General features: G+C 43.3%; 1 protein-coding gene across 1 annotated transcript in view; it reads left to right on the top strand.

Moving 5' to 3' along the window:
• kcnk4a (potassium channel, subfamily K, member 4a) overlaps positions 1-26,084 on the top strand; it is a 45,850-nt gene extending 19,766 nt beyond the window's left edge. Inside the window, exons 2-6 of the mRNA XM_051658866.1 lie at positions 6,063-6,177; positions 6,257-6,417; positions 6,630-6,817; positions 16,347-16,476; positions 24,615-26,084. Of these exons, the coding sequence (XP_051514826.1) occupies positions 6,063-6,177; positions 6,257-6,417; positions 6,630-6,817; positions 16,347-16,476; positions 24,615-25,454 (1,434 nt within the window). The 3' untranslated portion in view covers positions 25,455-26,084. The remainder of the gene's footprint in view (positions 1-6,062; positions 6,178-6,256; positions 6,418-6,629; positions 6,818-16,346; positions 16,477-24,614) is intronic.
• The last annotated feature ends 1,538 nt before the right edge of the window (positions 26,085-27,622 follow it).

The raw sequence follows: 27,622 nt of genomic DNA, 5'->3' as shown, positions 1-27,622 counted from the left end.
TCCGACAATCTTGTAACCAACTCAGAGTATTTTGCCTCCATGGAAGTAATCGATCTATGTATTACAGCCAAATCCTCCAAGTCTGCGATGACTTTCACCAGCATTGCAGACATACTCGCCAGCTGACGTTGAATTTCTCCCACTGCACCATCCAAACCGAGTCCCTGGTCTGCGGGCCTGTCTGGGGTATCAGCTTGAGCACGTAAGTGTCTTTTAATATCTCCAGAGCCCGAGGATTTTGAATTCTTTGACATATTGTCTTCATAAAACAGTAAAGAATCAGGGTGTATCGAGTGGTCACGTGACACCATGCGAGGAGCAGAAGTATAAATGATGAGCTCTGTGCACTTTGCTAGTTTTTAATTTTTTTTGTATCATAAACTGGTGAGATTCGATACACCCTGCTATATATCTGTTCTTTGAAGTCAACATGTCAAAGAATTCAAAATCCTCGGGCTCTGGAGATATTAAAAGACACTTACATGCTCAAGCTGAAACCTCTGACAGGCCTGAAGACCAGGGACTCGGTTTGGATGGTGCGGCGGGAGAAATCCAGTCATCGGAGAGGGAATTTGCTGCTAATCCACTAGCGACCAAAGTTGATTTGGAACGCATTTTGGAAAAACTGCAGGATTTGGAGAACCGCAACAGGCAAAACAACATCCGAATTGTTGGAAATCCTGAGCATGAAGAAGGCAGAGATATGGTGAAATTCCTAGACGAGCTCTTCCCAAGTCTGCTGGACATAACAGGCCATAAACTGGAAATTGAGCGAGCTCACGGAGTCCCGGCTCGGAGATCAGCTGAGGGAGACAGGCCCCGATCAATTCTGGCCAAATTTCTGAGATCATACGATAAAGATCTTGTGTTACGCGAGGTGAGGAGCAAAGGAACACAATATTTTCTTGTTCCCAGACTTTGCGAATTCGACAAGAGAGAAACATGATCAATTCAATGAATGCAAGAAACTCTTACATCAACGGAAGATCGCTTTTGCACTGATGTTCCCGGCCAAACTGAGAATAGATACTAAGGATGGCCGCAAAATATTTACATGCCCACAACAAGCCTTGTCTTTCAAAGAAACAATGGGTGAGTAAACCATTTGGTGATTTTCATGTGGCCCCTGAGTGGATTGACTCGACTGTCTGAGGAAGCTGGGCGCCATTTTGTTTCTTTTTGTGTTGGTTCCGCCTAGTGGCTGGAGTTTGTTTTGTGTAGTAACACTCCTTCAAGACACTTTTGCATCAACAGAAGGTCGCTTTTACACTGATGTTCCCGGCCAAGCTGAGAATAGATACTAAGGATGGCAGCAAAATATTTACATGCCCACAAAAAGTGATGTCTTCCATAAAATCAATGGACTGAGGAAGACATGGTGTGTTTCTCATGTGGCCCCCGAGTGAACTTGACTCACTCAATATACTCTTGATCGTCGGAGGAAGCTGGGTGTCTTTTTTTGTTTCTTTTTGTGCTGGTTCTGCCTAGCGGCTGAAGTTTGTTTTGGGGAATAACACTCCTTCGGGACAGTTTGTGGATGAATCTGCTCGTTCTTTGTGCTTATGCCTCCTATTGGTTGAAGTTTGTTTTGTGGAGTATTTTTTGCAGGATATTGGAATGATTACGTCATCTGCTGAACTCATGAAACAGCCGGCTCACTGAATATTCATTGGACTGCCTGAGAAAACTGAACGTCTTTTTTGTGTGTGTGTGTGTGTGTGTGTGTGTGTGTGTGTATGTGTGTATGTGCTGGTCCGCTAGAGGCTGGAATTTGTTTTGTGGAGGAACACACCTTCGATACAATTTTGTGAATTAATCTACACGTTCTTTGTGTTTATTCTGACTATTGGCTGGAGTTTGTTTTATAGACTATTTTCTGTTATGTAAATCTGTCTCACAAAATTTGTACAGAAGCACCGGACTTGAGCAATCCTACAGCAAAGTTGTCGCGGGGACTCTCGAAGGCGTACATGGACTTTAGAGGCATGGACGCCGTTTGGCGTGGAAGGCATTTAAGGTGGTTCTTAGGGGTTGGATCATACAGTATGCCTCATTCATAAAAAAATCAAAAGCACGAGAACTCATGGAGTTGGAAGGGAATATTAAAAGTGCCGAGGCAGAGCTGAAGCACCAAATGTCATCTGATGCCTCAGGGAATTGACCCGATTTAAATACAGATATAATACTATTTTGTCGCGGAAGGTGGAGTTTTGGTTATTCAGGGCAAAACAGACATACTTTGAGTTGGGGGACAAAGCAGGGAAGCTTTTGGCTAGATATATAAAGCAGAGAGAGTCTTTTTCTACCATTCCCGCAGTGAAATCTGCTGGTGGTGAAATCTTTACCTCAGACATTGATATTGATAATGCTTTTAAAGAATTCTATCTTGATCTCTATAGTTCCACGTCTTCATCTACTGAAGTTTGTGGAACCATTAGAACTTCCTAAACTGACAACTGAGCAAAACAATTCTCTTGATTCTGAGATAACCTTGGAGGAGCTTGATGAGGTAATTAAGGCCCTGCCTACAGGCAAGGCTCTGGGGCCGGATGACTTTGCTGCTGAATTTTTTAGATCTTATGCTACAGAACTGGCTCCACTTTTGTTAGAAGTTTATACAGAATCATTAAAGAATGGAAAGCTTCCACCAACCATGACACAAGCCCAAATCAGTCTGATTCTTAAAAAAGACAAAGATCCAAGCGAGTGTAAAAGTTATCATCCAAGTTCCCTGATCTAGCTAGACATTAAAATATTGGCAAAAAATTTTGGCTAACCGTTTAAGTAAAGTTATGACATCTCTTATACATATAGATCAGGTAGGGTTTATTCGGGGCTGCAGCTCTTCTGATAACATTAGGCGTTTCATCAATATAATGTGGTCAGTGGTGAATGATCAGACTCCGGTCGCTGCCATTTCACTTGACGCCAAAAAGGCGTTTGATATGGTAGAATGGGATTATCTTTTTAAGATTAGGGAAATATACGGGTTCGGGAATACTTTTATTGGATGGATTAAGTTGCTTTACAGACACCCTGTAGCGGCGGCACAAATAAATGGTTTAATTTCAGATTATTTTACTCTGGATAGGGGCACCCGGCAGGGTTGCCCTCTTTCCCCATTATTGTTCTGTCTTGCCCTGGAACCATTAGCAGCCGCGATAAGAAAGGAGGATGATTTTCCAGGGGTGGTCTATGCCTTGCCTCCACAGAATTATTCATTCCTTTTCTAAGTTCTCAAGATACAGAGTTAACTGGTCTAAATCCGAAGCTCTGGCTCTGACAGCATACTGCCCAGTAATGGCCTTCCAGCCGGGCACCTTCCAGTGGCCCAAACAGGGCATTAAATATTTGGGCATTTTATTCCCGGCAAATTTGTCTGATTTAGTTGGATTCCTTAATAAAAAGGTTTTCGAGCGATGTGGGTAGGTGGGCTTCATTACATTTATCTATAATTGGTCTATGAAGGTTAATGTTATTAAAATTAATTGTATTCCAAAATGTAACTACCTGTTACAATTTCTCCCTAAAGATGTCCCCCTCTCTTACTTTAAGCAATTTGATAGCATAGCGAAGTCCTTCATTTGGAATGGTAAGTGTCCTAGATTACATTTTAACAAGTTACATAGACCGACTGACAAAGGTGGGCTAGGCCTACCCAAGATTTTGTTTTATTATGCATTCGGTCTCAGACATTTGGCTCACTGGTCGCTTCCACCTGAGAGAGCCCCTCCTTGGTTTTGTATTGAACAGGAAGTTCTTGCCCCTATTTCAGCATTGCAAAGCCTTTCTATCAAATTAATCGGAGAAGTTAAGTTACACCCTGTTATCTCACATTTGCACTCGGTATGGACAAAAGTGTCCAGAGTGTTTAATTCGGACATTTATTTAAATATTGCCTCAAGCATATGGCTGAACCCTAAATTATATATTGATAAATCCCCTTTCTGCTGGTCAGAATATATTGTGAGGGGGTTGCTACACTCAGTGACATATATGTGAGTGGAGTGTTGAGATCATTTGATCTCATCACGCTGCGCCACCTGCTCTGTATTGTTTTTGGGAGTAGCATACACCCCACTAAAGCAGCAGATACTCTGGGAGAGGTGATTACTGCTTTTGGAAAAGGTCATGAGGCATCAGTGTATTACTTCCTGTTAATTCAGAGTCTGGGGGATGGAGCTTTAACTTCTATCAAGAGATTATGGGAGAAAGATTTAAACTTGGTATTGGCGGAGGGAGTGTGGGCTAGGATTCTAAAAAATGTGAAGTCTGTATCTAGAGATGCAAGGGTGCACCTTATGCAGTTCAAGATTTTACATAGATTCTATTGGACCACCTCTAGACTGTACAGGCTTGGTCTTAAAGACACACCTACCTGCTGGTGATGCCAATCGGAGGATGGAGACACAACCCATGTATCTTGGGGGTGCTTTAAGATCCAAGGGTTTTGTTTGAGGGTTCAGAACTTTGTATGTGACGTCTTGGGCACTCGGGTTCGTTTTGCCCCAGACTCTGTATTTTGGGAGATGGGGCAGTAATCAATGTGGAGAATAAACATGTGGAGGATTGGGTCACAACCTGTGTTATGGTCGCAGACAGGTGATTTTGAGGGGTTGGAAGTCAGTTGGAGCGCCGCGTTTCAGGAGTGGTTTGCTGGAAAATGGGGTGGATATTTAGCGTTCTTGGAGGGTTCTCGGGTGGAATAGTGGAGAGAGAGTCAGTGTGTGTGATTTTTATACACTACCGGTTAAAAGTTTTGAAACACTTACACATTCTTTATTATAATTTGTTTTCATATTTTAGAATAATTATAAAGTCATCAAAATTATGGAATAACATAAATGGAACTATGGGAATTATGTTGTGACTAAACAAAATCCAAAATAAATCAAAACTGTGTTATGTACTCTTGACATTTTCTCAACCAACTTCTTAAGGTATCACCCTGGGATGCTTTTTAAACAGTATTGAAGGAGTTCCCATCTATGTTGGGCACTTATTGGCTACTTTTTGTTATTATTTGGTCCAAGTCATCCATTTCAAAAACTTTTTTTATATATATATAAAATTTTAGTTTTATAATGAAATAAATTAGTATGGTGGCACAATTATATTTTTGTCTACAAAACTAATTTCAAACATTTAAGCATACGCCTTCAGATCAAAAGATTTTTAAGATCATGAGAAACATTTCAGTCAAGTGTTTCAAAACTTTTGACCGGTAGTGTATATATGTTTTTTTTCCTCTCTTTATTAGTTGTTTGGTTTTTGTTTTTGTTTTCTTTTGTATGTGTTCATGTAAGACCACAGGGGTGTTTGTTGAGGTTCAGGGTGGGGTTGGGGATGGGGAGGAGGAGGGGTGGTAGTGTTAAAAGTTGATTTTGTTTATTTATGTTATGTTTTTCTGTGTTTTAATAAAAAAATTAATCATAAAAGAATCAGGGTGTATCGAATCTCACTGGTTTATGACATAAAAAGAATTAAAAACTAGCAAAGTGTGCAGAGCTTGCCGCTCACATGTCCGACCCTCGCATGGCGTCACGTGACCCACCAATTCTGAATACATTGTTATAAATCCTGAATATATTGTCATAAATCTGAATATATTGTTATGAATCCTGAATACATAGTTATAAATCTGAATATATAGTTATAAATCTTGAAAATACTGTATATAGTTATTAACCTGAATATATAATTGTAAATCTAAATATATAGTTTAAATCCAAATGTATTATAAATCCTGAATATATAGTTATAAGTCTGAATATTTATTTGTTAATCCGTATATATAGGTATAAATCAGAATAGATATAAATCCTGAATATATTGCTGTAAATCAGAATAAATACTTATCAATCCAAATATATCATTTTAAATCTGAATATACTGTATAGTTATGAATCTTAAAATATACTATTCAGATTTATAATTAGATATTATGTATAACATAGGATTTTCTAATGAAACATTTGAGCGTTTAGGTGTAAATAAAGCTCCCAGTATCTGCCGATATTTTGGGGATTTATAGACAGACCTCTCTCCTGTTCTATCTTCAGAAAATGGTTAATGCCATTGAGGCAGGTGTGGATCCCAGAAGCACATCAAATTTCAGCAGCAGATGGGATCTCTCCAATGCTTTCTTCTTCTGTGGGACCATAATCACTACCATCGGTGAGACAGACACACTTTTATAATCAGAATAGGTCAAATCATCTTGTGAGACCAACATCCTTCATCCTATCCTTCCCAGGCTTTGGAAATATCTCCCCTAAGACGAAAGGTGGTCAGTTGTTCTGTATATTTTATGCCCTGGTGGGGATCCCCATGTTTGGCATACTGTTAGCAGGGGTCGGAGACCACCTGGGCACGCTGCTGCGGAGAACGGTGGCAAAGATAGAGACTCTGTTCCTGGTGAGTGCTCTCAAATATTCAGATTAGCAGTGATCATTATGAATTAAGAAATTAAATATTTAGCATATTATATTCATAATTCAAGTCAAAGACCAGAGATAGACCAGTTATAACAGATTACTTTTGGGTTTTGAAAGTATGAGCAAAAGTAAAAGTGGTGTTTGCTAAGGCACATTTTAATAATCTAACTATGTTTGTTTTCTTCCAAACAGCACAATGGTGTGAAGCCCACCAGTGTCCGTATAATCTCTGCTGTCTTCTCCATCCTGATTGGATGCTTAATCTTCATTGCCATGCCGACCATGGTGTTTCAGGAAGTAGAGAGCTGGAGTTTATTGGAAACAGGATATTTTGTAGTGGTCACCCTGACAACGGTGGGCTTCGGGGACTATAATGGCAGGTGCACAGATAATGAAGCCCACATACGATAATCATCAATATATATAATTTAGTTCAAAATGTCACGTGACACCATGATAATTGAGTTAAGGATAAGGATATTATATTATGTCTGGTATGCAGGGAGTTTTGTGGTTACTGGATCCAGACAGCCATGAATTTACAGCTATTTATATAATCTATTTAAGCTAATTATAAAATTTTTAAACCTTGACACTAATTATAACTAAATCTGTAGCTATAACAGAAAACCAGAACATTCATCCTCCTGATAAAATGTCTTATCTGTCAGAATCTTGTGAGATGTTAGTGTATAATTATAATATAGCAGATGCTTTTATCCAAAGTCACTTTTATTTTTATTCAACAGAGCACAACAGTCTGGTTCTGGAAGTAAAAATCCCATTGATTTTTCTCCCTGGACAAATTGATATTGGCGATACCTTCTAAACCGTTAAGACAGACCTATCGTGAGCTCCGAGGTTGTTATAGATGGTATATACTTCTGTTATTTCAAAGATTTTTATTTTATTTTATCGTGTTTAATAGCTAAATTTCTGGTAAACAACTATACTACCCATGATTCTACAGAGAAAGATCCACCAATCAGAGAATAGTATCAAACAAAGCCCGCCAAAAGAGCTCTACAGCGACAGCCCATTTTTTATGATGCAATCGAGACACTGTCTCTACACTCTCAAACAGCTTATATATTTGTATTTATCAGAATATTTTGCAATAAACTTAAAATATATTGTTTCCATTCTTATAATCAACTTTAAACAAATCATTTTATATTTTTCATCCTTTTAAATTTTATTTCATTTTCACAATGCTTCATGGGACTGTAGTTAATTCTCTCATTAAAGATGTTAAGTACACAATCTTGTACCTTTGCCTTTTTTAAACACTTTTTTGCTTAAATTAAGGATTTTATGAAATCTAAATGGAAAAAATGAAAGGGAAAAACACTTCTGGAACCAAGACGGCTGGAAAAGTAGGCAGGCATTGTTGCTCTATACAGCTTAAGATCTATCGACACCATCAATGGCATGCTGTCGATTACCACAGAAAATAATTTTGAGTCAACTCTTTTTTGTAAAAAAAGAAGAAAAACCGTGTGCAGTAATAAACTTACAGTGGAAGTCTGTGGGACAATGCATTGCACTGGGATAAATGTTAAAATTGAGAAAGTAATAAAAGTAAGTATATTTCTAAAGTAAAAGATATAAAATGTATGCATATTAACATGAGACTAGTGTGATAGAATCACTTTTTGTGTGTCAAAGTTATTTCCAGTCTTTCTAACTCATGATACGATCATGTAAATTCAGTATTACAATAACTTTTGATACATGATATGTTATGCACAAGGATGCAATAAATGGAGGTGACTTAATTATCTGTAAAGCACGTTAAGCTGGCACCACACTAGTCGATTCTTTTATATAACTGCCAGCCAGACGGAGGGAGATGGAGCTCAAATTAGCGTCTACCAGCGGGAGGTCATTAATCTCTTGACCGTCTGGTCTCCCTGCTGAGTTAAAGGCTCTGACAACTGGAAAAGCAGATTAAACTTGTTAGAAAAAAGCATTCTGTCACCGAGGCGGGGTCTTGTGTTCTCTTCAAGTGACCAATAAGCTTCTTCATTTACTGAAGAAATGACAAGATGTCAAGCTGATCTGAGCGTTTTCATCACACTCAGCTGCATATGATCACAAATGTTGATTGTAATCCAAAGTCATTCTGTCACCAAGCATTTTTTTTCACACTAAAATGACTTGTGAAATCAGAAAGTGGAGGCACAACAGTCTGTTTTTATTGAACGTAAATTCTTTACTCACTTAAAGCTGCATATGGACATACAGCAAGCCTTGAGGGGATAAATGTGCAACCACACATTCACAGGGTAAAGTTACTCCACGAATCCCATCTTAAATCACTCTTACAGTTGTTTGTTTATGCGGTACTCCTGCTGTTATTTTGTGAGCTCAAAATGACAGGGAATCAAAGAGAGAGAGTTGCAGTCAATTGGTATGTTTGTCACCCCTCCAGCATTCTGAATTTGCAAGTGTGTCATTCCTTTGCCTGAAGAGAGAGAGATACCAGCAGACAAAGATCTCAGCAAAACATTCGGTAAGAGTGACACCCTCTGCCGAAATCGATTTGTTTGGAGTCGGCTAGTGTGATGCCAGCTTTACATGGAGCAAACACTATACCCACAGAAAATATGTTGGTAACGCATAACTTAAAGTTCATCCACCTAGAAAAGTAGTCCCACTGCTAAAAGAACGATTAAAAATGTCCCGGATACTTGCGTAACCTCCATTCCCTGATGGAGGGAACAAGACGTTGTGTCGATGTAGTGACACTAATTGGGAGCCCAAGACACCTCTGGTCTTTGATAAAAAGCCATTTTATACATACAGGTATAAAAGGAGCTGGTATGCAACCACTCATTCAGATTTTGTACTGAGGAGCCAAGACAAGGTCCCGGCCATTTCAGCGGATAGTTCAGCTTTATGGCAGGAGGGACACAACATCAGGGAACGGAGGTTACGCAAGTAACCAGGACGTTCCTTATCTGTCACTCACTCGATGTTTTGTCGATGTAGTGACACTAGGGGTCCCTATACGAAACACCGCAACTGGCTGAACTGTGTTACGTAAACTGGTGGTGTGTGACGGGCAGACCACTGTGAGCCTCGTAGCCAGCGCACCAGGCCAACACGTAACCTCCCCCACACTGTTATGAGTGTCGAATGGCCCTTTGGGGACAAGTCGACTACCCAAAAGATAGAGACGGGCTAGCCCAGTCGTGGCCTCTTATCCCTTTTTTTTTGTCTCTCCCCCCAAAAAAAGGGAATTAACTGACTGGGGCCACCAGGTCTAGTCGGGGGGGTGTCCCTCCCAAGGGGAAGACACTGCGGAGACCACACCCTGCCCAGAGAGAGGGGGGTATTTAAGTGGAAATATGTCACATGGTCTTGCCGAGCTTTGTCGGAAGTATGCCATGTGGAGAAGTCCCATGGTAGGTCCTACCATATGGGGGAGGAGTTATTACAAGCATGGTGACTAGGGCAGAGGGGCCTCTGCCCAAGGAAGGCGCAGTTTACCAACAGGGAAACGAATTAGCGGAAGATATACGTCACATGGGGTTACCTACGGGGAACCACCACATGCGGAGCACCTACCCCAGTACAGGGCTTAGTTAGCACGTGTACTGAGCCAGCAGCGAGTTTCTCCGCAAACTTGTCTGCCACAGGGCTCGGAGGAAATCAACCAGGGAACACAGTTTGTGAACACTACTGGGAGTCAACGGCGCACGTCTTCAGCTCAGGGGAGGTGAAAGGTGCTATGCGCAAGCGATACACCTGGCCAGCTGTCCCAGACTTACCTGCTTGTGCGTGCCACTACACGGGATGAAACCGGTTCCACCCAGAGATTGTAGAACCTTGCAAGGTGTTGGGTGTTGCCCAGCCCGCTGCTCTGCAAATGTCTGTTAGAGAGGCACCACTGGTCAAGGCCCAGGAGGCCGCTACACTCCTGGCAGAATGAGCTTGTAGCCCTACCGGAGGTGGCACGTCCTGGGCGTGATATGCCATAGTTATGGCGTCAATGAGCCAGTGGGCGATCCTCTGCTTGGAGACAGAGCTTCCTTTCCACTGTCCACCAAAGCAGACAAAGAGCTGCTCAGGGACTCTAAAGCAACATCAGGGCTGGGTCTGCCTCCTCCTGGGGCAGTGCTTGCAGGTTTACCACCTGGTCCCTAAAAGGGGTCGTGGGAACCTTGGGCATATAGCCCGGTCGGGGTCTCAGGATCACGTGAGAGTAGCCCGGACCGAACTCCAGGCACGTTTCTCTGACAGAGAACGCTTGCAGGGCTCCTACCCTCTTGACGGAAGTGAGTGCAGTCAGGAGGGCAGTCTTCAAAGAGAGTGCCTTAAGCTCAGCTGACTGCAAGGGCTCAAAGGGGGCTCTCTGTAGACACTGAAGAACTACAGAGAGGTCCCATGAGGGAACGAGGTGTGGTCTGAAGGGATTCGACCTCCTGGCGCCTCTCAGGAACCTGATGATCAGGTCATGCTTCCCTAAGGACTTACCGTCCACTGTGTCGTGGTGTGCCGCTATAGTGGCTACATACACCTTCATGGTGGAGGGGGACAGCTGCCTTTCCAACCTCTCCTGCAGGAAGGAAAGCACCGATCTGACTGCTCATCTCTGGGAGTCTTCGCATCGGGAAGAACACCACTTAGCGAACAGACGCCACTTAAGGCATACAGGCACCTCGTGGAGGGGGCCCTAGCCTGAGTGATAGTGTCTACCACCGCGGGTGGTAGACCGCTTAAGTCTTCCATGTCCCGTCCAGGGGCTAGACATGGAGATTCCAGAGGTCTGGTCGCGGGTGCCAGATGGTGCCCCATCCCTGAGAAAGAAGGTCCTTCCTCAGGTGAATTTGCCAGGGGGGGGGGCTGTCACGAGGAGCGTGAGGTCCAAGAACCATGTCTGGGTGGGCCAGTAGGGTGCTACCAGGATGACCTGCACCTCGTCCTCCCTGACCTTGTACAGGGTCTGTGCAAGTAGGCTTACTGGGGGAAACGCATATTTGTGAAGTCCAGGGGGCCAGCTGTGTGCCAGCGCGTCTATACCGAGAGGTGCCTCGGTCAGGGTGTACCAGAGCGGGCAGTGGGAGGATTCTTGGGAGGCAAACAGGTCTACCTGTGCCTGCCTGAATTGACTCCAAATCAGCTGGACCACCTGAGGGTGGAGTCTCCACTCTCCCCTGAGGACAACCTGCCGTGACAGCATGTCCACTGCAGTGTTAAGGTCGCCCGTGATGTGAGTGGCTCGCAGTGACTTGAAGTGCTGCTGATTCAAGAGGAGGAGACGGCGGGTGAGTTGTGACATACAACAGGAGCGCAGACCGCCTTGACGGTTGACATATGCTACCGTTGCAGTGTTGTCTGTCCGAACTAACACATGCTTGCCCTGGATCAACGGCCGAAACCTCCGCAGGGCGAGCAGATTTGCCAGCAACTCGAGGCAGTTGAGGTGCCAACACAGCCGCCGGCTTATGGACGAGCCCGCGGCTGCGTGCCCGTTGCATACAGCGCCCCAGCCTGTTTTGGAGGCATCTGTCGTAACCACGATGCACCTGGAGACCTGCTCTAGGGGAACACCTTCCCATAGAAATGTGAGGTCAGTCCAAGGGCTGAAGAGGCGGTGACAGATCGGCGTGATGGCCACGCGATGTGTCCTGTGGCGCCATGCCCATCGCGGGACTCGAGTCTGAAGTCAGTGCTGAAGCGGTCTCATATGCATCAACCCGAGCGGAGTGGCCACCGCTGAGGATGCCATATTCCCCAGGAGCCTCTGAAAGAGTTTCAGTGGAACCGCTGTTTTCCACCTGAATGCCTTCAAACAGGTCAACACCAACTGTGCACGCTCGTTCGTGAGGCGTGCCATCAACGAGACTGAGTCCAACTCCAAACCGAGAAAAGAGATGCTCTGAACCGGGAGGAGCTTGCTCTTTTCCCAGTTGACCCGAAGCCCTAGTCGGCTGAGGTGCGAGAGCACCAGGTCCCTGTGTGCACACAACACATCCCGAGAGTGAGCTAGGATTAGTCAAGAATCGTCGAGATAGTTGAGGATGCAAATGCCCACTTCACTTAGCGGGGCAAGGGCTGCCTCTGCGACCTTCGTGAAGACACGAGGGGACAAGGACAGACCGAAAGGGGTGACCTTGTACTGATATGCCCGACCCTTGAATGCAAACCACAGGAAGGGTCTGTGTCAAGGTAGAATTGAGACATGGAAGTACGCGGTCTACCGCCGCGAACCAATCTTGATGCTGGACATTCGCTAGAATGACATTCGCATCTCCCATCTCGACCAGGTTGAGCCAAAGGTGGCGCTCCTGGACCACCAAGGTGGACATCGCCCACCCGAGAGACCGCACCATGACCTTTGTTGACCGGAGAGTGAGGTCGGTCACTGAGCGCAGCTCCTGCATCAATCCCGAGGCAGAACTACCCTCGTACAGTTCCTTTAGCGCCTTGGCAGACTTTCAGGAGAGCCATGACGTGCAGGGCGGAGGCGGCTTGTCCAGCAGCACCGTAGGCTTTGGCTGTCAGGGACGACGTAAACCTACAGGCCTTGGATGGGAGCTTTGGGCGCCCACGCCAGGTGGCGGCGCTCTGCGGGCATAGGTGCACTGCGAGCGCCTTATCCGCCTTATCCACCGGGGGGATTGCCGAATAGCCCTTGACCGCCCCACCATCGAGGGTAATGAGGGCGGGGAAGCTGAAAGATCAGGACTGGGCAGTAAAAGGTGCCTCCCACGACCTTGTCAGCTCTTCATGCACTTCCGGGAAGAAAGGAACAGGGGCGGGGCGTGGCTGTGAGCAGCGCCGCGAGCCCAGGAACCAATCATCGAGCCGCAAGGGTTCAGGAGAGAGCAGAGGGTTCCACTCTAGCCCGACGCTCACGGCTGCCCGGGAAAGCATGTCATCATCTCCACGTCAGCCTGTGACTGGGCGACCGGACCCGAAGGGAGGAGCCCAGCTGAGGCTTCCGCATCCGACTGGACGAGCCCGCTCTCCGATGCTGCGCTCGAGAGCTCATCACCTTTGCGGGGTCAAACTCGCCGTGAGTCGAGCCGGCGGACTCATCCGGAAACCTGATCAGGGCAGACGAGCGTGCTGGGGAATGGGAGGTCCGTGGGGGAATACCCGGCGGATGTGGTCCCATTGGGGTCCCCAAATCGCCCCAGTGCTAGCCGCGCTGGCCTCATATCCATGGGTAGAAGGACCGAGGCGGGGAGCCTCTGGGGTGGCTTGCTTTCTTATGAAGGTAAGCCGCAACCGCATCGTTGCCATTGACATGTTCTCGCAATGGGTACATGACCCATCCACGAACACTGTCTCAGGGGGAGCAGCGCCCAGACACGAAAGACAGTGATCATGGCCATCAGAGGGCAAGAGATAACAAGCGCAACCAGGATTAACACACAAACGGAAAGCCATCTTTAAAAAGACGCGTCTTTAAAAAGACATTCCGTGTGTGCTGCTCTTTTAGAGAAATATACTCTTTTAGAGAAATATACTCACTTTATTTCTGCTGAAGTGCCCAGGGGCGTTCTCTGCAGTGCACTAGTGCAGAGGGGGGAGTACGCCGCTGAAATGCGCCATCAGATCTAGCAGAGGTGAATGAACAGCCGTGGGAATTAAGCTCAGTGAGCATCGACCGTTCAGCTCCGAAGAGAAAATCTGAATGAGTGGTTGCATACCAGGTCCTTTTATACCCGTATGTCTGGGGGAGTGGTATGCAAATACCACTTGCCAATTTTCATTGGCCTTTTATCAAAGACCAAAGCTGTCTCTGGCTCCTAAGAGTGACCCCTAGTGTCACTACATCAACACAATATCGAGTGAGTGACAGATAGGGAACTTTACATCTCAAATAACACATTTTTGCATGGAAGGATTAATTTAAGTGCTTTAACAAGAATACATGCCTCACATTTCTTCTTCTATACCCTCCAAAATACCTTCTTAGACTTAGACCTCTTAGACTTGCACAGTAAGTACATACATTTGAAGTCAGAAGTTTACATACACTTAGGTTGAAGTCATTAAAACAAATTTTTAACCACTCCACAGATTTAATATTAGCAAACTATAGTTTTGGCAAGTCATTTAGGACATTTACTTTGTGCATGAATTTTTCCAACAATTGTTTACAGACAGATTGTTTCAATTTCAATTGATTATATCACAGTTCCAGTGGATCAGAAGTTTACATACACTAAGTTAACTGTGCCTTTAAGCAGCTTGGAAAATTCCAGAAAATTATGTAAAGCTTTTAGACAATTAGAAAATTAGCTTCTGATAGGAGGTGTACTGAGTTGGAGGTGTACCTGTGGATGTATTTTAAGACCTACCTTCAAACTCAGTGCCTCTTTGCTTGACATCATGGGAAAATCAAAAGAAATCAACCAAGACCTCAGAAAAAAAAATTGTGGACCTCCACAAGTCTGGTTCATCCTTGGAAGCAATTTACAAACAACTGAAGGTACCACGTTTATCTGTACAAACAATAGTACGCAAGTATAACACCATGGGACCACGCAGCCATCATACCTCTCAGGAAAGAGACGCATTCTGTCTCCAAGAGATGAACATAGTTTGGTGCGAAAAGTGCAAATCAATCCCAGAACAACAGCAAAGGACCTTGTGAAGATGCTGGAGGAAACAGGTAGACAAGTATCTATATCCACTGTAAAATGAGTCCTATATCGACATGAAAGGCTGCTCAGCAAAGAAGAAGCCACTGCTCCAAAATCGCCATAAAAAAGCCAGACTACAGTTTGTAAGTGCACATGGGGACAAAGATCTTACTTTTTGGAGAAATGTCCTCTGGTCTAATGTAACAAAAATTGAACTGTTTGACTGTTTAATGACCATCGTTATGTTTGGAGTAAAAAGGGTGAGGCTTGAAAGCCGAAGGACACCATCCCAACCGTGAAGCATGGGGGTGGCAGCATCATGTTGTGGGGTTGCTTTGCTGCAGGAGGGACTGGTGCACTTCACAAAATACATAACATCATGAGGAAGGAAAATTATGTGGATATATTGAAGCAACATCTCAAGACTTCAGCCATGAAGTTAAAGCTCGGTCGCAAATGGGTCTTCCAAATGGACAATGACCCCAAGCATACCTCCAAATTTGTGGCAAAATGGCTTAAGGACAACAAAGTCAAGGTATTGGAGTGGCCATCACAAAGCCCTGACTTCAATCCGATAGAAAATTTGTCGGCAGAACTGAAAAAGCGTGTGCGAGCAATGAGGCCTACAAACCTGACTCAGTTACACCAGTTCTCTCTGGAGGAATGGGCCAAAATTCCAGCAACCCATTGTGAGAAGCTTGTGGAAGGCTACCCAAAACGTTTGACCCAAGTTAAACAATTTTAAGGCAATGCTACCAAATACTAACAAAGTGTATGTAAACTTCTGACCCACTGGGAATGTGATGAAAGAAATAAAAGCTGGAATAAATAATTCTCTCTACTATTATTCTGACATTTCTCGTTCTTAAAATAAAGTAGTGGTCCTAACTGACCTAAGACAGGGTATTTTTTCTACAATTAAATGTCAGGAATGGTGAAAAACTGAGTTTAAATGTATTTGGCTAAGGTGTATGTAAACTTCTGACTTCAACTGTAACTGTAAACATGATTTTTGTTCGTTTTTACAACTGTGATACAAGTTGAAATTATTTATTGTGGTAATCGGCATCAAGCCACAGATGCTGTTTATAGAGCTTAAGTTGTATTTAACCCAGAATATTCCTTTACGAGCACAAGGTGATAGCTAACGGCTCGATCTTTGCAGGGTTTGAACAAGGAATCTTCCAGTTATTCCAGACCTCAACTTTTAGCCACTAGGCCACACCACCCCTATAAATTGTTATAGATGTGAATTATTATTATTATCTTTATTATTATCTTCTTTCTATAATTTAGTAAACAGGACAGAAGGCACACCCCTGTACAAGACGTTGGTGTGGTTGTGGATAGTGTTTGGTCTGGCGTACTTTGCGTCCATCCTCACTATGATTGGGAACTGGCTCAGAGTGCTATCCAAGAAGACACGTGCAGAGGTAAACAATAAATCAATATTTTTGCCGACCAATGGCAGGCAGGCGGTGTGTTTGGAAAACCGATCTGAAAACTGTCATTTTGTGTCCTCCCACTTTTTCAGCCATCTTGGTTCTGAAAGTATTCTTTTTAAGAGGGATTTCATAAAATCTCTCATAAAAGCGCTCAAAGCGATGAACCAAACCAACCAGCCCTGAGATGAATCACAACATTGCAAACTTTGATTTGAAACAAAAAAGTATTTGAAGAATCAGACAAAAAGACAAAGGTACAAGACTGTTTACTTACCATCTTTCATGAGGGAATGAACTACAATCCCACGAAGCATTGCAAATGACATAATCGAATTACAAATTGATGGAAATATATAAAACTATTGATTTTTTTTTTTGTAATTAATTTATTTTAAAATTATTGATTCATACAGTACTTGACAAAGAAAAACCCAACATACATACAAGGAATCAACATTTTACATTCAAACCCCACTAATACAACCCCACCCTGACCCCCAAAGAACACCCGTGGTCTCACATAATAACGCACACACACACACACACACACACACAACCAAAATAAATAAATAAATAATAATAATAATAAACATACATAATTAAACTAAACAACACTCTCCACATACCCTCCCCGAGAGTCCCCCCAAAAAACTAAATAATTGCCCCATTTTTTTAACAAATAAGTCCCAAAACCCCATCCTTCTACTTACCACTTCCTCAAATGCAGCCACCCTCCCCATTTCCACACACCATTCCGAAAAAGAGGGTGCTCCATCTGACTTCCAACCCCTTAAAATTATTTGCCTGCCGATCATGAGACTGGTCAGAACCCAATTTTTAATGTGATTATCTGCCAAATTTATAACCGCCCCATCACCCAAAATACAGAGTCTGGGACAAAGTAAAATTTGAGTGCTCAAAACGTCACACATACAACTCTGAACTTTCAACCAAAATTCTTGAATTTTGTGTCTCCATCTTCTGATTGGCATCGCCAGCAGGTAGGTGTATCTTTAAGACCAAGCCTATATAATTTAGAGGGGGTCCAACAGAATCTATGTAAAATCTTAAATTGCATAAGGCAAACCCTTGCATCTCTAGGTGCAGACTTGACATTTTTTAGAATCCTAGCCCACACTTCCTCCAATGCCAAATTTAAATCTTTCTCCCATAATCTTAATATAAATTAAAGCTCCATCCCCCAGACTCTGGATTAACAGGGAGTAATACACTGATGCCTCATGACCTTTTCCAAAAGCAGTAATCACCTCTCCCAGAGTATCTGCCGCTTTAGGGGGGTGTGAGCTATTCCCAAAAATATTACATAACAGGTGGCGCAGCTGTAAATACCTAAAGAACTGAGATCTGGGAATCTCAAAGCGTTGAACCAAATTTTCAAAAGATCTAAACACTCCACTCTCATATAGGTCACCGAGTGTAGTAATCCCCATCACAATCCACTCTGACCAACAGAAAGGGGACCTTTCAATACATAATTTAGGGTTCAGCCATATGCTCGATGGAACATTTAAATAAATGTCCGAATTAAACACTCTGGACACTTTTGTCCATACTGAGTGCAAATGCGAGATAACTGGGTGTGACTTAACTACTCCAGTTAGTTTAATAGAAAGGCTTTGTAATGGCAAAGTAGGGGCAAGATCTTCCTGTTCAATACAAAACTAGGGAGGGGCTTTCTCAGGTTGAAGCGACCAATGAGCCAAATGTCTGAGACCGAATGCATAATAATAAAACAAAATCTTGGGTAGGCCTAGCCCACCTTTGTCAATCGGCCTATGTAACTTGTTAAAATGTAATCTGGGACGTTTACCATTCCATATGAAGAGCCTTGCTATACTATAAAATTGCTTGAAATAAGAGAGGAGGACATCTACAGGGAGAGATTGTAACAAGTAGTTACATTTTGGAATACAATTCATTTTAATAACATTAACCTTCCCAATTATAGATAAATGTAATGAAGCCCACCTGCCCACATCACTCGAAAAACTTTTAATTAAGGGGTCAAAATTAACTAACTAAATCAGACAAATTTGCTGGAAATAAAATGCCCAAATACTTAATGCCCTGTTTGGGCCACTGGAAGACACCTGGCTGGAAAGCCATTACTGAGCAGTACGCTGTCAGAGCCAAAGCTTCGGATTTAGACTAATTGACTCTGTATCCTGAGAACTTAGAAAAGGAATGAATAATTCTGTGGAGGCAAGGCATAGATCTAGTAGGGTCGGAGACAAATAAAAAAATATCATCTGCGTAAAGCAAAAGCTTATGCGCCATACCTCCCGCCACTACCCCTGGAAAGTCATCTTCCCTTCTTATCGCAGCTGCTAATGGTTCCAGGGCAAGACAGAACCATAATGTGGAAAGAGGGCAACCCTGCCAGGTGCCCCTATCCAGTGTAAAATAATCTGAAATTAATCCTTTTGTTTGTACCGCTGCTACCGGGTGTCTATAAAGTAATTTAATCTATCCAATAAAAGTATTCCCGAATCCGTATATTTCCAATTTCTTAAAGATAATCCCATTCTACCATATCGAATGCTTTTTCAGTGTCAAGAGAGATGGCCACGACCGGAGTCTGATCATTCGGTGAAGGCCCACCCCAGCAGGTAGTAACAGAGAGTGAGGACTGCCCACTTGATGGCCAGACACTCCTTTTCCATGGTGCTGTACTTTGTTTCCCTCAAGTAGAGCTTGCAGCTGATGTACAGCACTGGGTGCTCCTCCCCCTCCACCACCTGCGAGAGTACAGCCCCCAGCCCCCTGTCTGAAGCATCCATCTGCAATACAAAAGGGAGAGAGAAATTAGGTGCATGTAAAAGTGGCCCCCTGCAAAGTGCAGCTTTAGCCTGCATAAGCGCCTATTGGCACTCCTCCGTCCACTGGACTGCGTCTGGAGCTCCCTTTTTAGTGAGGTCAGTCAGCGGGCTGGTGACGTCTAAGTAGTTAGGCACAAATCTCCTATAATAGCCAGCCAGCCCCAGGAACTGTCTCACCCCCTTTTTGGTCTTAGGTCTCGGGTAGGTCGCAATCGCCACCGTCTTGTCAATTTGGGGACACACCTGCCCGTGGCCCAAGTGGAACCCCAGATACTGTACCTCTACCTGCCCAATCACGCACTTATTAGGGTTTTCTGTTAGCCCTCCCCGTTGCAGCGACCTCAGAACCGCCCTCAGATGCTGCATATCTGCATAGGCGTAAGCCTAATGCGGTCTGAGGATTTGGTCCATGAGGCGCTGAAATGTGGCCGGAGCCCCAAACAAACCGAACGGAAGTGTCACAAATTGATGTAATCCGAATGGTGTGGAGAAAGCCATTTTTTCACGGGAAATTGGTGTCAAGGGGCTCCGGATCACATGCCAGTCTTCTGCTTGAGCTCGTAGGATCTTGAAGAACTGGCAATCTTGGTCTTGCTGAAGCACAAGCAGGGATTGTTGGTGGGTCTGGTGTAGGCCAGCGAGGGACTTGAGGATCTCTGCCAACTGTGAGGACTCCATGGAGCATACTTCATTGTTCCGAGTTTTGGTATCAGTGTAACAGGACTTCACAGCAGAAGGGAAGTAGGACACAGGGAAGTGGGTTCCAGGCTCAGGTAAGACTTTTTAATCGGCCACTTCAATGCTTTACAACTTCACAAACTTATCAGCTTCACAGAAATCACAGATCTCAGAAATTTGGCCAGAATTGATCTGGGCCTGTCTCCCTCAGCGGATCTCCAAGCCGGAACTCTGTGAGCTTGCTCGATTTCCAGCTTGTGGCCTGTTATGTCGAGCAGATTCGGGAAGAGGTCATCTAGGAATTTCACCATATCTCGACCTTCCTCATGCTCAGGCATTCCAACAATTCGGACATTGTTTCGCCGGCTATGATTCTCAAGGTCTTCCAATTTTTCCAAAATGTGCTGCAAATCCATCTTGGTCACTAGCGGATTAGCCCGAGCACGTAAGTGTCTTTTAATATCTCCAGAGCCCAAGGATTTTGAATTTTTTTACATATTGTCTTCCTAGAACAGTTAAGAAACAGGGTGTATCGAATCTCACCAGTTTATGACACAAATAATAATAAAATTAGCAAGGTGCGCAGAGCTCGCCGTTTACACGTCCGCTCCTCGCATGTCGTAACATGACTCCAAAACTATTGATTTTAAGTTGTTGATTTTAAGTATAGAAAGAATATATTTTAAGTTTATTGCAAAACTTTCAGATATATACAAAAATATAAGTGCAGTAGTTTGAGAGTATAGGGAGACCGACTCAATGACTGGCACTGAAATACTCTTTTGCCACGCCTTGTTTGCCATAATTCTCTGATTGGTGGAACTCTCTTCAGGATCATGGGTAGTGTATTTCTTCAACAGGAATTCCGCTATTAAATTTCTTTATTTTTTTAAAGTTGAAATAACATGGACTGATGTCTTCAACAGAAACATACACCATTGATTAACTACATTTGAAGCTTATGGTAGGTCTGGATTTAAAGTTTTAAAAGTTATCGTTAAAAATCAATTCCCTTCTGGAAAGAGGGAATGGGATTTTGACTGCTGGAACCCGACCGTTGCGCTCTATTCCACTGGGTGACAGCAGTAGTGCAAAAAATTATACACTGCACTGTTAAGAAAAAAAAAATTTTTGGTTAATGAATCTAGCTATATTAATGCTGACATTCAAATGCCAATAATAAAGGCATAGCATTTTAATGATGCGTTAGTATGTCCTGATCGGTGTTAGAAATTAATTTTTTTATTAAGGTGCAAAATTTCCCCCTGGATTTGATTTTCAGTAGCATTTTTTACCATTATGAGGCCTATTTTTTTCTAACCATTTAAAACAAAATGTTTATCATCTGTTGGATTTAATTCATTAATATGAAGATTGAGAATTTATTACATTTTAACCTAAAATTCAATCAACATCAATTCATATTTTATGCCATAATATGTATAACTAGGCTTTAATAGGATAACAAAAACTGTATCAGATGTTACAAATAATAATAAAAAATAAAAGAACTGATGAATTCATTACTAGTGTAACACTGTTGCTGCCAATGACATTGATGAAGATGATGACAAAGAAATGAGGAACCCAAGTGCAATTTAATCCAAACGTGAAATCCCAAACAGTAAACCCAAACGTAAATAAAACAAACTAGACTTGACTATGACATAAACTTGACATAATTTACTTGGCTTGACAAAACAAAGTTACATTCACAATACCTCACACTAGACAATGGAAAACATGAGGGCTTAAATACAAGGGCATGGGTAACAGGTAAACAAAGACAACCAATGACAAGACTAAACTATAAACACGATAAGGCTAAATGAACCAATGAACAAAGTAATCAAACAATGAACCAATGAAAACAAGACACATGAACAGGAGAAACACCTGACAAGATCACATGAGGGAACAGGAAATCACATGACATGACAGGAACTAAACTTGAAAATAAGACATGAAAACAAGAACAAAACACATAAACGTGACATATCTCCCCCTCTAGGGGTGGCTCCCGATGCCCCAAAACATAATAGAAAATTAAATTGGGGGGGGGGGTGTGGAGTCCTTGAAACCTGGACTGGTAAGACATGGCGTGGCTTGGTGAGACAGGGCGTGGAGCATGTGAACAGGGCAAAGCCAATGGAAAGTGGGGACCTGAGAGGCTCGAGGGGCGGAGCTGATGGGGATGGAGATCCCCAATGGAGCAGAGGCGGGCCTGGACCGTGGAGCAGAGGCGGGCCTGGACCGTGGAGCAGAGGCTTGCTTGTGACAGGCATGGAGAAGTCTGGGGCTTGGCTGAGACATGGCATGGAGCGGACTGAGGTTCGGCTGTGACATGGCATGGAGCGGACTGAGGTTCGGCTGTGACATGGCATGGAGCGGACTGAGGTTCGGCTGTGACATGGCATGGAGCGGACTGAGGTTCGGCTGTGACATGGCATGGAGCGGACTGAGGTTCGGCTGTGACATGGCATGGAGCGGACTGAGGTTCGGCTGTGACATGGCATGGAGCGGACTGAGGTTCGGCTGTGACATGGCATGGAGCGGACTGAGGTTCGGCTGTGACATGGCATGGAGCAGACTGAGGTTCGGCTGTGACATGGCATGGAGCGGACTGAGGTTTGGCTGTGACATGGCATGGAACGGACTGAGGTTTGGCTGTGACATGGCATGGAACGGACTGAGGCGCAGCTGTGACATGGCATGGAGCAGGCTGAAGCGTCATTATGACATGGCATGTGGCAGGCTTAGGCATGGTTGTGACATGGCATGGAGTAGACTCAGGCGTGGCGGTGACATGGCATGAAGCAGGCTGAAGCGTGATATGGCATGGAGCAGATTCAGGCATGACTGTGACAGAGCATGGAGCCGGCCGAGGCGTGATATGGCATGGAGCAGACTCTGGCATGGCGGTGACATGGCATGGAGCAGACTCTGGCGTGGCTGTGGGACGGACAAGGCTGGCAACGCAGGCTCTGGGATGGACGAGGTTTCCAGCTCTTCGGCCGTGGCAGATGTGGGCATTGGCTCGTCGGCGTTGGCAAGCATGGGCGTTTGCTCGTCGGCCGTGGCAGGCGTTGGACACGGGCTCATCGACCATGATGTGGGACTCTGGCTCGGTATCCGCCTCCCCCACAGTGAACATAAAACCAGTAATCTGTAGGGCAAGGTTAATATACTGGACCAGATTGAGGGAATTGCGACCGCCAGGCATCAAAGATGAGATTGGCTCACTTAATCCAAAACGGAAACAGTCCTTGAGGGCGATCTCATTAAAGTCAACCTCACTGGCCAGAGTGCAGAAGTCCTCAACATAATCCTCTAGGGGATGATGCGGAGGAGCTGGATTGCTGGGTTCATTGTAGGTCAGGTATTCTGTAACGCTGTTGCTGCCAATGATAATGATGAAGACGATGACGAAGAAATGAGGAACCCAAGTGCAATTTAATCCAAACGTGAAATCCCAAACAGTAAATCCAAACATAAATAAAACATAAAAATGAATTAGATTTGACTATGACATAAACTTGACTTGACATAAAGCTTGGCTTGGCTTGGCGGCTTGGCTTGGCTTGGCAAAACAACAAAGTTACATTCACAATACCTCACATTAGACAATGGCAAACATGAGGGCTTAAATACAAGGACATGGGTAACAGGTAAACAAGACAACCAATGACAAGGCTAAACTATAAACAAGATAACAAGACTAAATGAACCTTAACCAATGAAAAGACAAGACTAATAACACAATAATCAAACAATGAACCAATGAAAACAAGACACATGAACAGGGGAAACACCTGACAAGATCACATGAGGGAACAGGAAATCACATGACATGACAGGAATAGGAACTAAACTTGAAAATAAAAGACATGAAACAAGAACAAAACACATAAACGTGACAACTAGGGCATTTGTTCTGCCCACACATTTTGAATTTCTGGGGCATTTTTGTCATTTTTGGTGGCATTTTTGTCCCGAGCCCCCCTTGATTTCTGACCATGGTCCCAATACATATTTTCTTACTACACTCACTGAGCACTTTATTAGGAACACTATACTATATAGTGGTTATCTGAGTTAACGTAGCCTTTGTCAGCTCAAACCAGTCTGGCCATTCTCCGTTGACCTCTCTCATCAACAAGGCTTTTCTGTCTGCAGAATTGCCACTCACTAAATGTTTTTTGTTTTTTTGGCATCATTTGGAGTAAACTCTAGAGACTGTTGTGCTTGAAAATCCCAGGATATCAGCAGTTACAGAAATACTCAAACCAGCCCGAATGGCACCAACAATCATGCCATGGTCAATCACTGAGATCAAATTTTTTTTCCCCATTCTGATGGTTGGTGTGAACATTAACTGTAGCTCCTGACCCATATCTGCATGATTTTACGCATTGCACTGCTGCCACATGATCGGCTGACTAGATAATCACATGAATAATTACGTAGGTGTAGAGGTTTACCTAATAAAGTGCTTGGTGAGTGTACATCCTCATATGCATGTACTTTCCTTTCATCAGCAAAGTACATACAAATTCAGGGATTATTCCACATTTATTTGTTTTCTCTTTGCTTTCTGGTCTCTTTCAGATGGAGGAGCTGAGAGCTCATGCCACAGACTGGACTCAAAACATCCAGAACATGTCCATGGACTTCCGTATTCCTGTGCCATTGGATCTCAATGACCCCTTTAAGCTCCAACGCCGATGCAGAAGAAAGCACCACCACCATCACTGCCACCCAAGGCTGAGCATGGCTGGTCTGGCTCATGGGATCTCCCTAGATGCTGTTGCTATCCGAGAGAATGGACATCTGCTTGTTGGCTGGCCTGAATCCAAGTATAATCCAGCATCTAATAACCGGTCTGAAGAGATATCCCAGTCCAGGTCATGGTCTAGATTAGATGGGAGGTATGAAAGAAGACCAGGATCGAGGTTGATGGCAGGATTTGCATCTAGATTCATCTCACGGCTGGAGATGAAACCACTGTCAAGACCCGTGTCCAGAGCCATCTCTAGTTCTCCTTCAGTATCAAGATCGGGATCAGTCTCCGGATCCGAGACGCCTTCAGAATCCTGGTCGGAATCTGAGTCAAATTCCCATAAGTCAGAGGAGCTTGAATCTGGAGCCAAGGGGTCACAGAGATCACTGGAAGGTGGGAAGGATGTTCCCATCATCATAGTTGCCAGCTGTACTCCGCCCAGCCCCTCCCTGCTGGACTTCTTTGGCGAGAACCTGGCCTATATTGATGAGTCGTCAGACACTCTTAGTGATCGGGTCAAACCAGCCGGTCCGAACCGCCCTTGCAAGCCCAAGAGGAGGAGTTTGAGGAGGCAGATCCCGCACTCGTATCCTACTGGATTACAGAGGGAGATCAGTAGTGAACTACAACCCCCATCACACCCTCTAACACCTATACCTAATAACTGATAGAAATCAGCACACGACCAAGGGTTCTTAGCATCCTGAGGCCCCCTCAACTAGTAATTATGACTGGGAAACTCTGAGATAAATTTAATACCCGAGTTTCAACATGGCTGACGAGAATAAAGTTTCAATAGTGAATTATGGTTTTATTAATTTTTCTACATGCAGCTACTATATTATTGCTCGCCTTTTGAGTCATATACATTTACGTACATTAGGAACTGTTTGTTGCTTTTTATACATTTTTACACAGATATAATAGCATGTATTTGACCAAAATTCCATAATCGTCAGCCAGTTGGCTTGCATGTATTACGGTGTCAAAATAAGAGTTCCCCGAATTAATCTGCCATCCTCCATGTTTCCAATAACAAAGCACTTGAACATGACGTCCTCGGAATAACAACTTTAAAAGTGGGAAGTAGGATAATTCTGACAGCACGTGAAGGCAGCATAATTCACAATACTACACAGTTTGAAGATCCAAACATGGATTTAAAGAATAAAAATGCAAATTATTTGTGTGATATCATGGCACATTGGACAAATACAAAGCATACCTCCCTGACAAACATACCATTGCTGAGGACCTTTTGCCATTTTTTTTTTTTCAAGGTTTGTTGGGTCACTGCGCTCCTTTGAAGTGATTTTTAACAATAAAAATCACTGTATTATAAAAATTATGTATTATTTTTTCCCACAATTGTGACTAATTGAAGTTTCTCACAATGACCTTAAGCAGATTTATTTAAGCAAAATAAATTGCCTGCTATGACAGGATCATGATATTTTGATATATACCATGGTATTTACATGATAGTCTATGGTACATGTTAAAAAAGCATTTGTGCACTGTTAGTGTTTTGATACTTTTTTGGTTGGAAAATGTCTTTACCTGCTGTACAAAGTCATTAACAAGCTGCAAATGCAGGTGTTGAACTTACTGAAGACTTTTTTTCTGTGTTCTTTATTATCCCCTTAAAATCCCATCACACTCATGGCGAAGTACTTCTTGTTCTTCGCTCAAAGCTAAAAAGAAGTTTGAAACAGCTGAGCAATGATATATTGTTTGCGAACATACAGACACCAGCCACACCGCTGTGGGAGGTGTTTAGAGGTGCATTTAAATATGAGGACGCTCAAGACTACATTTAAAACATCAACTAATATGACATTACAATGTGTTATCAATGACTTCATGACTCATTATTAAGTAGAATTCACACGTGATCAGTAAATGAAGCAGTTTTAACTACTCGATGATGATTTAAAGTAAAATATATGTAGCTGGTGGGTTGTGAAAAAACCACACAGGATACAAAAATATATTTTGGGGGTTTTATTCTGACGGCTGTTTTATATAAATAAATAAAAATAATATATATATATTTTTTAAAAAAACAGCGGTTGATGGTATTGTATTTAAATAAAAAAATGGACAATACAAAAACTGAAATACAAAATGAAATATGGTTCAACGAAATACGGTAGAGGCTAATGTCAAAAGAAAATACAAACAGGGCATTAGCTTAACCATATACTTGAACACATACTTAATACATGCTTATAACATTCACAGCATTTTATGCATTTAACACATGCTTATTTTTTTTTACCAGGCTTTAAGGACATGAATAACAGTTTAAACAATAGAATTCTCACTACACATGTTCACTTAATTGGAAAACACGCTGGGCTATAAATCATTACATTAAATATGATTAATTCTAAATTTACATACCCAGTTATTGCATGAGTGCAAAAACGTGGTTAGACTTCACACATTCAACCTATATGCATCCTTCAGAAGAGTTTTAAGTTAAAATTGAGTGTTTGTTATCGATCATTTTTGAACACATATTTAATGCAATATATGTGCATTTTTGTGTAGAATTTTATATTTACCCAGAGAATTATCAACCGATGAACAAACTCGGGAGCTCTCTTGCACAATGTCTGCTCTCACGTCTCCAACACGAGAGAGTGCTGGAAAGCACTCTCCTTGACGTAGGTCTCCATGGCCATGGTCTCAGATCTTGATAATGGATAGGCTTTGCTCCTGGGGGGGTGCCATGTTGGACAGTAACTCAATAGCGCAGTCCCATGGATGATGATGAGGTAGTTGTGTTGCCTTGATCTTGCAGAAGACTTCAGAAAACTCTGAATATTCC

This window comes from Myxocyprinus asiaticus, chromosome 27 (assembly GCF_019703515.2).
Source record: "Myxocyprinus asiaticus isolate MX2 ecotype Aquarium Trade chromosome 27, UBuf_Myxa_2, whole genome shotgun sequence".
Lineage (NCBI taxonomy): Eukaryota > Metazoa > Chordata > Actinopteri > Cypriniformes > Catostomidae > Myxocyprinus > Myxocyprinus asiaticus.
This window is presented reverse-complemented; position numbering and strand designations above follow the sequence as displayed.